This window comes from Rhinolophus sinicus, linkage group LG07 (assembly GCF_036562045.2).
Source record: "Rhinolophus sinicus isolate RSC01 linkage group LG07, ASM3656204v1, whole genome shotgun sequence".
NCBI classification, from domain to species: domain Eukaryota; kingdom Metazoa; phylum Chordata; class Mammalia; order Chiroptera; family Rhinolophidae; genus Rhinolophus; species Rhinolophus sinicus.
The window spans coordinates 26270357-26288433 of NC_133757.1; the positions used below are offsets into that span (position 1 = coordinate 26270357).

General features: G+C 47.5%; 1 protein-coding gene across 1 annotated transcript in view; it reads left to right on the forward strand.

Annotated features, from left to right (window-relative positions):
• Nucleotides 1–18077, forward strand: part of SLIT1 (slit guidance ligand 1) — a 155572-nt gene that overhangs the window by 119647 nt on the left and 17848 nt on the right. The window contains exons 16-25 of the mRNA XM_019724789.2: nucleotides 70–214; nucleotides 805–879; nucleotides 1050–1193; nucleotides 3854–3997; nucleotides 4320–4486; nucleotides 5406–5538; nucleotides 7693–7761; nucleotides 8929–9000; nucleotides 10526–10597; nucleotides 11425–11496. Coding sequence (XP_019580348.2) covers nucleotides 70–214; nucleotides 805–879; nucleotides 1050–1193; nucleotides 3854–3997; nucleotides 4320–4486; nucleotides 5406–5538; nucleotides 7693–7761; nucleotides 8929–9000; nucleotides 10526–10597; nucleotides 11425–11496 — 1093 coding nt within the window. The remainder of the gene's footprint in view (nucleotides 1–69; nucleotides 215–804; nucleotides 880–1049; nucleotides 1194–3853; nucleotides 3998–4319; nucleotides 4487–5405; nucleotides 5539–7692; nucleotides 7762–8928; nucleotides 9001–10525; nucleotides 10598–11424; nucleotides 11497–18077) is intronic.

The following is an 18077-nucleotide window of genomic DNA, read 5'->3' on the forward strand; positions in this document are numbered from 1 at the left end:
GGGCTGGTCAAAGCTGCTTGGAGCCTGCCCTGGGCCTCTCAGCCCCCTGCCCCTGCCTTCTCGCCACAGGCACAGAGGATTACCAGCTGAACAGCGAATGCAACAGTGATGTTGTCTGTCCCCACAAGTGCCGCTGTGAGGCCAGCGTGGTGGAGTGCTCCAGCCTGAAGCTCACCAAGATCCCTGATCGCATCCCACAGTCCACGGCCGAGCTGTGAGGACCCAGACCCACCCCACCCTCACCTGCCACTGCTCCCTCTAAGCTTCCTGAGTCCCCCAGGTTTACCTCTGTCTAGCTCTGGGGACCACTGAGGATACCGGCATGGCACCTGCTGGCTTTGCAGGAAGCAGCTCCCACCCCTCTACTTCTGACTCACAGCCTTACACGCCCTGGAAGCAATCTCTGGTACCCAGGGCAGGTCACCAGCCTGAACCGCGGGTGGCTTTTCTCAATCATGCTTTTGGCATTTGGTGGGGGACGTGATTTGATTAGCTCAAGTTGGGGCTTAAACTATCCTTTACCTATTTTTTTCTCTATCTAAAAATATAAATTTGTGCACATATACATGCATGTGATTGAATACCTACACATATCTGTCACTTATATATGTAAATTTCTGTGGCATTTTGTCCCCATTCACAACTCCCCCTCCTCCTAGGTTCAGTTCTTGGCCCAGCCTTCCTTTTGCCGGATAAATTCTGTTGGGAGTCCCCTTTGTTTGAGTCCCAAATAATCTCCGTTTGGAAGATACTTCAATGTCTGTCATTTATGGATGTATAACTTCCCTTCATTGCCTCTTACAGACGATTAAACAACAATGAGATTTCCATCCTGGAGGCCACTGGGATGTTTAAAAAACTCACCCATCTGAAGAAAATGTGAGTTACCCATTGGAGGGAAGGTTGTAGTCAGGACACTGGCCCAGGATGGAGGAGGAAGATACAGGGTGTGGGGCGCCCCCACGGCGGGCAGGGCTCCTGTGCATGGGAGTTGGGTGCAGGAAGAGGGGTCCTGAGCTCCGTGGTCCTCCTGCCACCTCCTCTCCCAGCAACCTGAGCAACAACAAGGTGTCAGAAATCGAAGACGGGGCCTTCGAGGGCGCAGCCTCTGTGAGCGAGCTGCACCTGACCGCCAATCAGCTGGACTCCATCCGGAGTGGCATGTTCCGGGGCCTGGATGGCCTGAGGACCCTGTGAGTGTACAGGCGGGGGAGCAGGATGGGCAGCTGCACTGCAGTAGGCAAAAGCCAGAGTGTGGGTGTCTGCTTAAAGGGGAAGGAAGAGAGGGTAGGAGGCCCCCTCTCCCTGGCCCCAGCTTGCAGGGGGAGGTGAGAGCAGAGGACCCTGACTGCAGTGGGCCAAGTAATCAGATGTTGGTAACTATGGTGAGGACTGCTTTCTGGTTCCCTGGGGTGTGGGCTTGGTGCCTGGGGAAGGGATGGAGGGAGGTGGGCCCTTCTGGAGGTCCCCTCTCATTGCCCTGTAGTCAGGCTGCAAGAGCACAGCACGTGTGCTCAGTTCAGTGGCTGGCACTACTGTAGGCAGGAAGGGTCAGATGGCCCCATGACGGGGACATCGCAGAATGACTCAAGTAGGCGAAGATGGGGGAGCAGAATCCCATTTCTGGGGTTCTGGGGTCCTGTGATGCAGAACCCAGCAGAGCTAAGCAGACATCAGGACCCAGTAGGATCCTGGGGTCATTGAACCTTCATGTGTGCCACTCTGCCCAGGCAGCATTAGCTCCTCCGATGGTCACGTAGACTTTTAGCTTGTCCAATAGACAGTGCTGCGCACTTGACCTTCGTATGGTGATGGAAATGTCCCATGTCTGTCCTGTCCAACACAGGTGGCTAGAGAGTACTTGACCTGTGGCCAGGGCTACTGAGGCACTACATTTTGAATTTCATTTAATTGTAATTCACTTAAATCTAAATAACAACATGTGACTATTAGCAACTGTGTTGAGCAACACGACTCTAGGAGCCACCCACTTGGGTTTAAAGCCCAGCCCTGCGGAAGGGCTATGGGTTGGTTTCTGAGCACGTACCTCGGAATTCATGTAAGGTAAATGAATGTATGAATTCTCTGTGGATTTTTGTTCATTGTACAAAAAGGGGATGTTATTGTTTGCTGTGTTCTGCAGCTTGCTTTTTCCCTTGTGAACATAGCATGGCCATCTTTCCAGGCTGTTCACATAGGGTTGCCTCGTTCTTCTTTATACTTGCCTAGTATTTCTTGAATGAGGGTGCCATGTGCCATGCAAGCAGTCATTTGTGTTCTTTCTGAGGAAGACTTGGATAGGGACAGAGGAGAGGAGAAGGGCTGGTGCTGGGACAGAGCCAGCAAGAGCACTTGAGTGATGGTGCAGGCACAGAAAAAGAAATGCCCATAACCCCCTCACTGTGCAGAAATGTTATCTCTATGTCTATCACCTATCTATATATAAAAATAAAGAAACAGTATATATATATATATATATATATATATATATATATATATATATATAGAGAGAGAGAGAGAGAGAGAGAGAGAGAGAGAGAGAGAGAGAGAGAGAGAGACAGTATATACACACACACACGCACACTTGCATACACGTACATATATGCACCCACATACAGGCATACATACACAGATATTTTTAATGGATCCCATAGTACATTTGATTTTGTAACCTGCTTTTTCCTTAAATACAATGTGAACACGTTCATGAAACTTAAAAAGTTCTTTTATAACATCATTTAGAATGAGTATAAATTATGCAATTACTGGAAATTGAGGCTATTTCCGATTTTTAAATAATAAGCAATGTTGTCATTACTATCTTTAGCATACAAGTCTGTGACCATCCAGGTCTATTCCTTTATGATACATTCCTAAAACTAGGTGTGCTGGGTGACAGCATGAAGCGCCCTGCGTGGGTTTCGGTGCATCTCCCCAGGGCACTTGCACAGAGCTCACAGGTTGTGCTCGTAACAGCCGGCTGTGAAAGTGCCCACGGGCCCACACGCTTGCCCATGCTGGCAGCGTTACCATTACTATTGTTACTATTATTGTATTGTTCATAATTTTCCTGTTCGGCAGGCAAAGATTCAGTATTGCTTAAATGTCCTTGATTATTAGTAAGTTTGAACATTTTCTGTGAACGTTCATCAACCATTTTCATTTCTTTCATGAATTGCTTATTCTGTGTCAGGCTTGGTGTTGGCTTTGGTTGGGGAGGGGAATTGAGCTAGGTTTGTGAGGTGAACAGAGACGTTTGCAGATATGAATGAGGAAGAAGGTTGTTCTAGAAGGAAATCGTGGCCAGGAAAGGTGAGGGGTGCTGGCCCAGCAGCGTGCCTGAAGGACAAAGGAGTCGAGGGTGTGTCGCTGTCCAGGGAGGAGGGCAGGTGCTGGTCTGGGGCTGGGTTGGACAGGCTGCCGAGAGGCGTAGCGAAGAGTTTAAACATGATTCTGTGGGCAGTTTGGAAGCCGCTGTGGGCTTTTTAGGCCGAAGAGGGACATGACTGGGTTTAGGTTTTAGGAAAGTCTCTGGGGAAAGTCTTTTTTAGGAAAGTCTGTTGACATGGAGCGAGGCCGGGCGGTGGGGGGAGGCACTGGACATCTAGGGCGTGAAGGTGATGGCTGGCAGGGCAGGGCTGTGAGGGCAGGAGGCAGAGGAGGCATCGCAGAGGCAGGGAAGGTGTGGAGGGGAGCTCAGGTGTGAAGGGTTGTGGTGTGGGGATTGCCCGCCTATGGCTCAGTGCCCCCGGAGGAGCGCTGTGAGCTGGTGGGTGGTGGCCGAAGCACAGTGCAGGCAGGTGGCCGGCGGGCACAGCGTGGGTGCTCCCCTCCTCTCCGCCCTCCCTCCCAGGATGCTGAGGAACAACCGCATCAGCTGCATCCACAACGACAGCTTCACGGGCCTGCGCAACGTCCGTCTCCTCTCGCTGTACGACAACCAGATCGCCACCATCTCCCCTGGGGCCTTTGACACCCTGCAGGCCCTCTCCACACTGTAAGTCTGGCCCTCAGAGGACAGACAGGCCGGGGGCTGTGGCGTCAGCCATCTGCCCTCCAGGAGCCCCATCCACCCACCATCCCCAGGGCATGGTCTTCCCAGTGATTACTTTAAAGAACATGCTCAGGGGATGTTTGGGTCCCCACGGTTTGTTGCAATATGGGCCTTGCCATGTAGGAACAGTGCCTGTCGGCGATGGTTGGTTGTCGTCTGGGAGAGTGTAGGTGGCCGTGTGGACAGTACATGGCGGGCGGGAGAGGGCTTTGCGGGGACAGCTGAGACTGGATGTCTTCATGGTCATACAACCTGCCTCTTCCAGAAACCTCCTGGCCAACCCTTTCAACTGCAACTGCCAGCTGGCCTGGCTGGGCGACTGGCTGCGGAAAAGGAAGATAGTCACGGGGAACCCTCGATGCCAGAACCCAGACTTCTTGCGGCAGATTCCCCTGCAGGACGTGGCCTTCCCTGACTTCAGGTGTGAGGAAGGTAACTCACGGGCCCCCTGGGCGGCGGGGAGAGAGTGACCTGAGCCAGGCCTGGGGCATGCGGAGTGGGTGGGCATTGCCCTGTGACATGCCCCTGAGAGGAAGGGCCGTGGGGAGAGAGGCTCTGTTGATGGGGAGGGGCAAGGAGCGGGGAGCCCCACCTGGTGGCTTCTTTGTGTGATTGTAAGAGCACTAATCGGCTTATTGTTTATTTTTTAAAACTGGGAAAATATAGATAAGAGAAGAAAATAAATTTTACCTATTCTCCCTACTCAGAGAAAATCACAGATAACATTTTAGTGTATTTTCTTTATATGAGTACGTTGAACCCAGAGACCTACTTCTGGCTGTTCCTAAGAGCTGCAGACTTATGGGTTCTCCCTGTCTAGAATATGCAGTGGGTACAGACCCCACATTGCCTCTGGCCAGTCTTCTAACCTGAGCAAGTTACTTAACCTCTCCAGCACTCCGGTAAAATAGAAATTCATTCATTCAACTGATATAGTTTGAGGGCTACTGTGTGCCAGGCCCTTCCCTGGGCTCCTTCAGTGAACAAAGAAGAGACGCAAGTCTCTGTCCTCATGGTGCTTGCATTCTAGAGGTGAGAGTGGTACCCCTTACTGCACTGTTAAGGAGATTGTTTTCAATACAGTGTCCAGCACATAGTAGGTACTCAATAAATGACATGGCTGTCGTCCTCCTTCTCTTCTGTGCCCGGGTCCACCTTGGGTCTGAGGCAGAAGAGATTGACCCAAGATCTATATTAACCTCAAAACAGGTCCAAGGGACTTTGTCCCTGGTGGGGGAGGGGTACAACCAAGAGGAGACAAACTGAGGCACCCTGTGGCAGGGCGCTGGCTGCAGAAGGCCTTAAGAAGGCCTGTCCCGTCACTGACGTGGCTTTGTGCCTTCCTCCCCAGGCCAGGAGGAGGGGGGCTGCCTGCCCCGCCCACAGTGCCCCCAGGAATGCGCCTGCCTGGACACCGTGGTCCGATGCAGCAACAAGCACCTCCAGGCCCTGCCCAAGGGTATCCCCAAGAATGTCACAGAACTGTGAGTAGCCTGAGGCCTGGCCTCAGGAGGAGAAGGTGACCAAGAACAGATGTTAGCTGACTAGCAGCTTGGAGATCGGGCTTTGCAGGAGACACTGGTTTCCAAGAAGGCTTTGAGTTTCTCTTAGGTCCCCCTCTGCAGTCTCCTGGACGCATGATTCATCCATGGCAAGTGCTTCATACCTTTAAATTAAGTTCTTCTGCCTTTAAAACAAGAAGTCACATTACTTTTTCCACTATACATCATCTCATGAGCATTCCTCTCTGCAATGAGACTCACAAAAGTTATTTTTATTGGCCGTATAATATTCCATCACATGAATCTGCTATGATCTATATAACAAATCCCCCTTTGTTGGATATTTAAGTTATTTCCAATTTTTCACTATCACAAATAGCGCTGAGGTGAACATCCCTTCAGTGGAACTGCTAGTGAAAGAGTGGTGTGTTGTTAGGACTCTTGCTGCCTTTTGATGGATGGCCTTCCAGAAAAGTTGCTTCCTTTGCACTCCCACTAGCTATATGTGGAAATGACCTGCCTGCCCTCCTATCAGCACTGGGTGTTGTGGTCTATAATCTTTGTTGATCTGGATTTGGTATCTGAATTCATGTAGAGGCATGGATGTAAATGTGTATGACCGAGGGACGGAGAGCTGGTCTTCTTCAACAGACACCTCCAAATGAAAGGCTTTGGTCAGTCCCTGACTCTTCCTCTCCCCTGAGATTGGCCCCTTTTGGTCTCTGTAGCTGAGTTTTTCTTTTTCCCCTGGAGAGTGCATAAGGTTTTCATTTTATTTCTGTCATTACCAGCAAGGCTGGCTATTTCTTCACAAGCACATGAACTACTGCAGTCTGTCCTGTGACTCGCCCACCCTGTCACCCACCCAGTTTTCTATCACAGTGTTAGAGTCCCCATTTTCTCTTTGGTGTCTCATAACAATCCTGAGAATGATGGGACAGGTGGGATAGCTTGCCTTTTTGACTGAAGATGCTGGAAAAATCACTTGACTTCTCTAAGCCTCAGTTTCCTCAGCTGTAAAATGGGGCTACTCGGGTATATTAAAGGGCTGCTGAGAGAATCAAATGAGGTAGATGGGAAGTTACTTTATATGATGCAGTGTGATGGGTCAAGGGGAGTACCGCCCTGATGTTGCTGCTGTCTGGATTTTTGGGGGGTGGGGAGACCATCCTGATGGCTGCTGTTGGTGGGAGTCCTGTGCAGGGAACCCAGCCAGGGCTTCAGCTCCCGGTGCCTGGATCACTGCTTAGCCAGGCTGGCTGGTGGCAGTGGGGGAAGGAGAGGGCAGGTTCACAGCATTCTGAATCCCAAGCTCTATCCTGTAGACATGGGGAACCTGGGGAGGTTTTAGGAGAATTTTGATGGGCTTAGCTTTAAGAACAATGACTTAGGTGGTTGAGAGAGGTTGAGAGAACAAAGAGGCTGTGTGGGAGTCCAGGCATGGGTGATGGTATATCGTAAAGGGTGATGTGAGAACGGAACACAAGCAAATGATGAGAGACCAGTGGGTGGGAGAAGCCAGCAGTTATGGGACTGGCTGCAGGGGGAGTTGGAGAATCACCATCACGGGCCTGAGCCTGGGTGGTTGTGAACGTGGAGCGTGATGCTGATGGAGTCAGGGGAAGCCAGTTTGGGTATGAAAATACCGAGCTCAAGTTTGTGCTTGTTTGGGTCTGGAGCTTCTGTGGGGCTGACCTCATGTATCTTGCCAGCAGGCAGGGAGGGGGCCCCGGTGGGGGGCCTAGCCAGTGGGCCTGAGGTTATTAACGTGCAGATCAGATCTATTTGGCCAGGAAAATTACAGAGCAGAGAAGGAAGGGCAGCTGGCCCAAGATTGAGCCCTGGGTGGTGCCCACCAACAGGGAGGAGGCTGAGAGGGCGAGGCAAGGGAGCAGGAAGGGAGCCAAAGGAGGCTTCATGTCTCAGTGGCTTTTACCAAGGGTTTTGGGTGGCACCTACCCAAACAGCAAAAGACACTAATGTATTTTGTCCTCTGATTAGCAATTCTGGGCTGTTGTGTGGTCTCCGGGTTGGAGGGAAATGAATGAGAAGGGCCTGGCTGCCAGGAGAGGTTCTCCCCACATGGCACTGCCAGAGGTGGCGATGGCGCACTAACTGCTGTGTTCTCTCCTGTAGCTACCTGGACGGGAACCAGTTCACCCTGGTTCCGGGACAGCTGTCCACCTTCAAATACCTACAGCTTGTGTGAGTATCCAGGTGGCTTGAGGATCCCAGGCCAGCCTCAGAGGACAGGAGTGCAATCAGCATCTGACCCTTGTGACTCTAGCTTTCCTGGAATTCTCTGTAGACCCCACCTGTGGCTGATCCAGTTTTTTAAATTTCGCCCCTTCCGTCTGGGACCATCTGTGCCTAGAGCTGGTTTGCCACCTAGTGGCCATGCTTGGGAATTGCATCGTTTCAGGCTCCCTTGGGTTGGACCCTGCTTCTTCCCACACCAACTCTCCAAGCCTCCCTCTAGGCTGGTAGTTATGATTAACGTGGATCAGCCCTTGCAAAGGTAGCAAACAGGGTAGAAGTAGAAGGTGATGGAAAACTTTTCAGTCCAACCTTGGTCCTCAAACCAAATATGAATTATGGCAGCTACAAATATGCATCTGTAGCTAAGTTTTTCTTCAGGTTAACATCTGCTTTTTTGTTATTTCCACCTTTGCTTTGACAATTTCCACTCCTTGAACGTATACAAAATAAGCCTCAGAATGAGTTTGACTCCTCTTATCCCTCCAGCCTAATGAACAAATCACTTCAACTGTCTTTATCTGCTCATTGCCCAAATTCTGCCAAAAAGAAGTCCAGAAATGTTCCATCTTAGTGTGGCTTGGAGCAGCACTACTCTAAGTGTGGTCTGTGGATCAATGGCAGCCTGGGAACTGTTTGTAATGAGTCCACAATTAGATAAGGAACTTATACCGGAATGTACATCAATATACTGCTTGCGTCACTGAGAAAGTCTTGCTATGAAAAAAAAAAAGTTAGCCGCAGTAGGTTGTGTGTTTAGTGTCCTAGGTGATTGCATTTTGGCACAAGTTCCTTGTTGTGACATGTCCAGTTCAAGGACTGGCTACTCTGAGTAGCACTGCACTGGCTTCAGGATTTGGAAGCTCCAGTTTATCTGTCTTTGCCAATAATCTAGTAAATGTGTTTGATTGTTCCATTGGTTGTGGGTGGTGGTGGTGGTGGAGTGATTTGGTGGCTGGTGAGAAAGGGCCAAAGAGAGAGACAACCTTTCTTTGGTCTGATGTGAGGCAGCTCCCCTGGTGGCTCAGAAACACTTGAGAAGGAAAGGCGGGAAAGAGGACTCACAGTGGGCCAGTTCTTATGAAACCATATGTCCGGGGCTTTTGTCTTTTCCAGGGACCTAAGTAACAACAAGATCAGTTCTTTAAGCAACTCTTCCTTCACCAACATGAGCCAGCTGACCACTCTGTGAGTCCCAGCGGTGGGAAGTTGGGGGAGGTCGTGTGGTGTGGCGAATGAGACTTTCCCCAAGCCCCAGTCACTCACAGGTATGGCGTGCTCACTCCCTCACCTGACCGGGGGTGCGCCAGGGCCTGCCCCCCGAAAAGACTTCTAAAAATCGTTTTTTAGTTTGAAATATAGTATATATATGTGCAAAAATATAAATGTACAGTTTAACAAACAATCATAAAGCTAGCACACATGTGTAGATGCCTAAGGCAAAACATGAGAATACAGCTAGCACCCCAAAAGTCCCCCTGTCCCTTCTGTATCATTATTCCTCCCTCTCCCAGCCCTGACTTTTATGATGATCACTTCTTTGGCCTTTATAAGATTGCTATCTACAAATACAATGCTACACAATGTTTAATTTTGCCCATTTTTGACATTATATAAATTGCATCATACAGGATATATATTTTTATATCCAGTTTACTTACCATGATGTTTATGAGATCCACTTGTGTTGTGTGAAGCTGTGGCCTGTTCCTTTTTCACTGCTGTGTAGTATTCCTTGTGGGACTATGCCATGCTTGCCTCATTCTACTGTTGATGGATATTTGGGTTGTTTCCAGTTTGGACTATTGTGAACAGTGACCCTCTGAACATTTTTGTGCCCATATTTTAAGATATTTTAATGATTGCTTTAATTATATTCGAAGAAAGGATTAACAAGCATTCCTTATATTTGCTTGGAGCCTAGGAGTGTATCTCATTCACCTCCCCAATGCCTCATTTTATAGATAATGTGCCAAGAACTTCAGAACTCTCCCTTAGGTTCTCCTATGGTCAAACAGTAGACGCAGGGTGGGGTCCTGATGCAGCCAGCCCCCAGGAGCAGAATGTGGGCCTGAGGCCGTGACGCACAGGCTCCACCCACCTGCACTGACCGGCCCCAGCGTCTACTAGTCCCCAGTTCCCCTTTCAAGGTTTTCGTGAGCCTGTGTGTGAAGCTGCCGTGGTCTAGGGCAGTGGTTCTCAACCAGGGGCGCTTCTGCCGTCCAGGGGACATTTGGCAAAGTTTGGAACATTTTTGGTTGTCACAGCTGAGGAGGGCAGGGAGAGCTACTGGCATCTTGTGAGTAGAGGCCAGGATGCTGCTAAACATCCTACAGCACTCAGGACAGCCCCTCAACAAAGAATTGTCTACAGTGCAGAGGCTGAGAAATCCTGCTCCAAGTGATCCTGGCAGCTGCAAGGGACACAGAGCCCTTTCCTGGGATAGGAGCAGCTCTTTTCTCTTGTTATTATTTTAAAAATAGCTTTGTTGAGGTACAATTGATATATTCTACACTGCACATACTTAGCGTGTACAATTGAATATGTTTTGACTTATGTTCATACCCATGGACCCATCACCGCAATCCTTTCTGCGACCACTTCTGTCTCCCCCAGAAGCTTCCTCGTGCCCCTTGATATCGGCCCCACCACTTCCAGCTCCGCAGCCCCCGGCAAACACCAATCTGCTTCCTCCCTCCCTTCCTTCCTGCAGGATCCTCAGCTACAATGCCCTCCAGTGCATCCCTCCTCTGGTCTTCCAGGGGCTGCGTTCCCTACGCCTGCTGTAAGTCTCCAGGGAAATCCGCCCCACTGAGGGCCCTGCCACCCACCTGGTGGGCTGCAATGTCCCCACGTCTGGGGCCCCAGCAGGGCCAACTGTGTCCAAAGGTGGGAGGCCAGTCCACTCTCATTCAAGCCCCTAACAGAGGAGGCTGAGGAATGAATGGGAAACTAGCTGAGAAATAGGGTTTGCTGTCTGCCCCAAATTGTGTTTGCAGTGTGTGTGGGGGTGGTGGTGGAGGTGGGGGTGATCGGAGCATCCAAGATGAGATAGCCCCTCATTTGCATGTGTTTCCTAGTCAGATGGAGAGTGTTGTACGAGATTCATGAAACTTTTCTAAGGATTCCCACTGCGAGCTTTTTGCCCTGTGATCAAAGCCATCTGTCATGCCTGTTATGATGACCCCTCATGCATCCATGCACGTGAATTCTCTGGTAGACCCCCTGGGGCGAGGTGACATTCTTCACCCCCAAACTATGGCTCGTGCATTAACTTCCTTCCCTCCCTCCAGGCTCCTGGCTGCACGTGTTCCATATGTTACTTAAACAGAAATGGCGCTTGAGTTATTTATTATGATGGCAAAAACAAAGTCCTCCAAGAGGGCTGAGGGACAGGGTAGTCTACTTGGATCATTAGGGGTCCCTGTCCCCTGCCTGTGGCCAGCAGGGCAGGGTCCGTCTCTGAGCTGGGAGCCATGTCCCTCACAGCACTGACGGGCCATCTGATGGATAAGCATGACGATCCTCTCTGCAGAGGGCAGCACCCTTCCCTCCATCAGTTCTCACGTCTCTGTCTCTGAATGAGACACCGACAGCCTCTTCTGTCCTCAGGTCCCTTCATGGCAATGACATCTCCACCCTACCAGAAGGCATCTTTGCAGACGTGACATCCTTGTCTCACCTGTAAGTAACTCTGGGCCCATTTTTTGGGTTTAAGCAGAATTTGGGTTCCAATAAAGACCTCACCTCCCGATACTATCAGAGTTTGTTGCTTTTACCCTGAAACTAATGTAGCTTGTGAACTTCAAATGCTCCCCATCTCAGACCCTTACACATTCAGGGTTTTATCAGTCACAACAATGGAATTTGAGAACAATTCTTCACAAGCAATAATAAAAGAAATGATGACCATTTATTGGTTGCCAAGCACTTTACCTGCATGAGCTAATTTAATTCTCACAGCAACCCTACAGCAGAGCAACTATTATTCCCATTTTACACGTGAGGAAACACCCGGGAAACCTGAGAAACTCACCCAAAGTTGCATAGCTGGTAGGAACCAGCTTCTGTCTTGTAAGTCTGTGCTCTTAAGGACAACACTAGTATTGTGCCTCTGACTTCACATGGGAGGGGATAAGCTCCAGAAATTTACTGCCCTCAAGAAATGTATAAATTGGTGTAGAATTGCTTTCAAAATCATTTAGCTGGCAGAGCCATGAAGATTCTTAAAAGGCACTCGATTCCTCAAATGGCTAAAAAGAGAAGTACCATATGATCCATCAATTCTGTTCCTAAGTATATACCGCAAAGAGCTGAAAGCAGGGACTCAAACATATACCCACGTTCATAGCAGCACTATTTGCACAATAGCCGAAAAGCAAAAACAACCCAAGTGTCCATCAACAGACAAGTGGATAAACAAACTATGGTATATACTTACAATGGGATATTATTCAGCCATAAAAAGGAATGAAGTTCTGACATATGCTACGACATGGATGAACCTAGAAGACATGGGAAGGACATACAAGGACAAATATTGCATGATTCCACTGACATGAGGTACCCAGAATAGTTCAGTTCATAGCGACAGAAGGGAGAATGGTGGTTTCCAGGTGCTGGGAGCAGGGGGAAATGGGGAAGTTTTGTTTAATGGTACAGAGTTTCTGTTTGGGGTGATAAAAAATTTTGGGGGAACAGATAGTGGTGATAGTGCACAGCATTGTGAATGTAAGCGATGCCACTGAATTATACACTAAAAATGGTCCAAATGGCAAATTTCATGTTACATGTATTTTGCCACAATAAAAAAAAGTGAATACATGGAAAAGCAGTGGGCTAGTTCTGGAGATGGGACCGGGCACAACGCATTTGCTTCTGGAGTCTCAGCTCCAGGCCAAGGAAGCATTCGGGCCGCTGTACTGTGGCAGGGACCCTGGGTGTCACCTCATCCTCTTGCTCTCTACCCCACACCCAAGTGCCCAGGACCTGCATGGACAGGCACACCCAGGTCAGAGAGCCTTTTGGGATCCCCAGCTTCTCTATTTGAAATTCATTCCCTCAACAATCTCACTGGATTTTCTCAGTTCTAAGATTCACCTTTCCCATAGTTTAATCTCTGAAATCAGAGTGTATCTTGCAAATGATCTGTCTATTTAATATGGTAATATTTCTCCACCCCTCCCAAAGCATGGTAAATCAGTAGAGCATCTAATCATTTTAGAGTTGAGGAAATAAAATCATAATAAGTGTCATTCATTGAGGATCTGCTTGGGACAAATACTTTCCTGCGTGTGAACACTTTATCTGTGGTGTCTTGTTTACTCCATGACCGAAATAAGAAGTAGGATTTGTACTATGTGTCAGTTTCACAGATTTGACAGGGACCGCCTTGAGCCCACACTGACGATTCGAGGCCCAGTGTGGACTCAGTGGGGAGAGTGTGGTGATTGATTAGCGATGTCTGCCACAGAAGTGTAAGGGGTGAGTGGCTCTGTCCTAGGTTGTAGGATTAATTATTTCCATTTTGCAGTCCCAATTTCTGAAAAGTTAAGCAGCTTCCCTAGGTTATAAAGGCAGGAAATGACAGAGACAAGATTTGTACTTAGGTGTGTCTGATTCCAAAGCTCTTTATTTAGTCTTTATTGCCTCAATAAATGTGTCCTCAGTAACCACAGTGAGTCAAGTGCTGAAGAATTTACTAACACAAGGTTTCTGCTCTGTTACCATCTGGGATATTATAAAGCAAATTCAAAGGCAGCAGTTACTAACTCTGGGGAACTCTGAGGAGCGTCACAGGAGGGGCCATTTGAAAGGGACTAGGTTTTTGCCATTTGGAGAAGATGGGGAAGGACATTCTAGGAAGAGGGAACAGCATGTGCAAAGGTGTGGAGGCAAGAGAGTAAATGACAGTCAGTAAATGCTATGTTGTCCAGCATAGGATATAGGGGGTTTGTTTGGGTGAGGAGTATGAGGTGGGAAGAGATCAATCTGGAAAGGGACATTGGAATTCTGTTGTGAAGGGCCTTTGTGCCATGCTGGGGAGTTTGGACTTTATTCTATAGATAGAAGGGAACTGTGGAAGAATTAAATTATAGAAAACTGGAAAGCATGGTGACATGTGGAGGCTAGATTGGATGGGACGAGGCAGGAGGGAGTCTGGCTGGAGATGGTGGCTCTGGACAAAGGCCAGGCAGGGCCAGTGTTGTTCATTGTTCCTGATGACTCCCATTCACGGGGCTTCTTTCCATCTGTGTTTGGTCATTTTGGTTGTGAGCTCATTTTTTGCTGATGTTAGGAGTTCTGAGGACCCAAATTGGGGATGCTTCTATCCAGAGAGCATCCGTAGTCGTCTATGCTGGGTGCCAAGGTCTGCTGCTGCTCTGGGCCCATGCAGCCTCCTTTGCTTACCCCTTGAGCTATGCTAAGTGTCTGCTTCAGCTCTCCACCTTGCCAGGCAAGGCCTTTCAAGTATCTGGTGGGGTTCACCTTTCCCACCTTTGGATTCCCCTTTTGTGTATGTCTTATGCTTGGGTTTAAATATACAGTTAACTACCTTTCCTCTTTCCCTGTAAAAACTGAACAATACCCAAGTATATTCTGATCTTGTCTCTAGCTCAAAATCTAGAAGCTTTGTTTTTACAAATGGGAAGCAGACAAACAACATACATTTTGTACAAACTAAAAACCAAAGCTGCAAAAACAAATTTGAGCCCATACCTATCGATAAATTCAGACTTTCTTAGACAAACAGTGACATCAGGCCAGAAGCCAGATCAACTTTGTAAGAAACAAACCAATAAGTAAAGATTAAGCAATAATTATAGAACAGGGCATTAGCATTACTGATTAGATGTGTTTGTTAATTGCATCTAAGCCCTGTTTGTCCACAAGACAACATCTATGTGAAAGAAAGCTGCCATTATTACGAAGCAACCTTGTGAATAAACTCTGCCCTTTATACCCAGAGTTTTAAATGGAACTCAGCCGTAGCCTGGGAAATGTACATGTGCTTGTATTCAGGTGTGTGCACATGCAATACTGACAAAATATATGTGCACACATGTATTCCGGAAGGAGTTTTTGAGCACTTACAAGGAGTCGAGGAATGGTAAAAGGATGGTATAGACTCACCGTATTCACTCTGGGCTTCACAAAGGCCACGTGTGCTCTGAAGGGAGGTATGCGCTCATGGCTCTATAACACGTCAGGTTTGCCCAAGAGTTAGTATCCAGTGTGCCTGTTTTGTTTCCTGGAGGTGCCCTCTGTTCCTGCTGTGACTCTGGCTCCGCTCTTCACCAGCAGTGTGAAGGAGGGGTGGGTGGGCCAAGGGTGTAGTGGAGGGTGAGGGCTGCCATTTTTAAGTCCTTGAACTCTAGAAAAGGAATCAGGTTCTTGTTCTGCCTTCAACTTGCAGTGGGATCTCAGACGATTCATTCATCTCTTTAGGCCTTTTTCCTCGCCCGTATGAAGGTATTTCTAGTGTCTGCTGTGGTTTTAAAATGCCGTAACGATTGTGAGTGCTCGTCACTGCTCTGGGCTTCAGTACTCTGCACACAGCTCTGCTGCTGTTTGCCTTTATGCTTTCTTGGCAGTTAGCTCATCTTTCGCCCATTTGTCCATCCATCCATCAGGAAATCTTTACTATGCACCAGATCCTGTGCCAGCGTTCCCCAACATTGTTCCTCATGTCTGTAGGCTGGCATTTTTGTTGCCTCTAATCTGCTACATGCTGGAAAGCTAGATTTCTAAGTTCATTAAGAATTCGGTGTGAAAGTAAACATGGAATGAGTAAGTAAACCATGCCCATATGACAGAATAACAGTAGTTAATTATAATTATGACACTATGATTTATTACTGATGAAAATACAGAATAAGGACGATGGCACACTCTGCTTTCAAAGATGTACATATATGAACACGAGAACTGGAAGAGAATATAAGAAAATTACATTAGTTACATTTGTGGGGTGATAGATGATTCTTTCCTTTTTGAATTTGCTTTGCTTTCATACTGAGGTTTGTGATTACTTTTGCTTTTAGACAGGCGTTCATTCAGCTATCATTTATGGATGCCTGTCAGTGTCAGGAGCGGAATGAGGGTTTATGGTTCCTGCTCTCCAGAAGCTTTGGTCCAGTACAAGGAGATAGTGATGCATACAAATAGATTGCCTGGGAGGAGGATGGGCAGAGGAGGTGTAGCTCAGGTGAAGGAGATTTTGAAGTGTTAGTCTATGTGCACCTCTATAATTGGCACCTCTGTGAAGCAGCCCCAGGAAAGCTATTTCAGTCCCAGTTGCATTAGTAGAAGGCTGGCATGGGGTCTTGGCATAAACACACCTAATATCTACTGTTTCAACTATTTACAAGTTACACCAAAATCAACAACACAGGGTTATTTATGCTTTTTGGGGACTGAATCCACAGTCCTTTTGGATTGAAGAGCAGCCTGGCTGCCGTCCCCACCGCTGTGTCTCAGCTGGGCCTGTGGCTCTCCACTCCACACTCAGTTTTTTTTTGAGAGAAATGGTTCCCAGGTGAAAGTGTACTAACTGAAATAGCCACAAGAACTTGGCATTTGGATAAATTAAAGCTTGAAATACTGGATTCAGATATGGCTCAGCGTCTGCTTTATACAGAAACAAGGAAAGCATGTGTTGGTGAGTCCAGAATTTAAGAGTCTTGAATAGCTTCATATTGACTTTGGTAGTTTTTATTATTCTTTATTATTTTTTATAGTAAGAGTCAGAGAGGAACACTTACATTTGAGGTGCAACTTTGCTGCCATATATGGAGGGAATGTATGTGGGAATTGGGAAGATCCTACGACATGTCAAGGGCCTCCACATTCACACCAGCGTCAGAGTTAATCTTTTTGGCATTTTCTGTAAATAAGCTACAGGACTGAAAGAAGCAGCCATTCATAATAAACTTTAAACTCGTGGCTCATTACCAGACCACACGCCCGTAGTGTACTACCCAAAATATTTTTAAATAAATTCTGTATTTGTCCTATGACTAACATAATTACATTACCTTGCACTTGTTATGTTTAACATATTACCCCGTTTCCCTGAAAATAAGACCTAGCCAGACAATCAGCTCTAATGTGTCTTTTGGAGCAAAAATTAATATAAGACCCAGTATTATATTATTATATTATATTATACCCGGTTAATATTATATAAGACCCAGTCTTATAGTAGAATAAGACTGGGTCTTATATTAATTTTTGCTCCAAAAGACGCATTAGAGCTGATTGTCCAGCTAGGTCTTATTTCCGGGGAAACACAGTATTAATTCGGTAAATGTAATCATTTAAAATATACCACAGTTTTTCTACTCCTGTTAATTTAAAAAGTCTTTGTTTTTTTAACACGCTGGAGCTTCCAAGATTCAAAGCGTCTGTCTGAGCTTCCTCGACCTCTGGGAAGCCGTGGTTCTGTTCCGTGGAAAGAAGAAAGAGTCTTCTGTCCCATTAGCCAGGATGGATGCTGTCAGCAAATCAGGACATAAAAAAATTAAATACATGTCGAGGTTGCACTGGCTTTCTTTTCCAAGCTGAATTATTCCCTCAGTGCCCATTTTAGGTTATATGTGCTTGTCTCTCCCCCACCTCCAGATTGCGGGCCTTTTATCCAATCATAAAGTGAGCCCCAGAGATGTAAAGTGAGCCGCTCAAGGTCACCCGGGCAGTGAGCAGCTGCGTGGGGGCCAGAGTCCAAGTCTTGTTCAGCCGCCTTTATAAGATCGCAGTCATCAGCTGTACTATTTTGGGGAATTCCTGCTCAGAGTCGCTGCTGCTTTCATCAGACCGCACACATCTCAAGGGGACCACTTCCTCTGTGTTACCCAGAAACAGGTGGAAAATGGCAGTGTATCCATTGGGTACTCAATGAATGTGCTTATTCTCATGAACCTTATACAGCCTTATATTTTCAAAATAATGTTGATATAAAAGAACATGAGGCAAAAAGCTCTGATTTTTCTATTTGCTGAATCACCAAACTCTGGCTCCTTCATGCCCTGAAATCCATGTCTTGTTTGTCTCCAAGTCTCTCACTGTTGTTTGGTGAGAAGACTAAGAGCTTGCCCACCAGATGGGCAAAACATTAAGAGGTTGGCTGTACGCAGTGCTGGGGTGGGGATGTGAGGCAGCTGGCATGGCCTTACACGGCCGGTGCGTGTAAGTCCATACGACCTTTTTTGGAGAGCAGCTGTTAACATTTTTTTTACACGTACTTCCTCTGCAACCTGAACCCT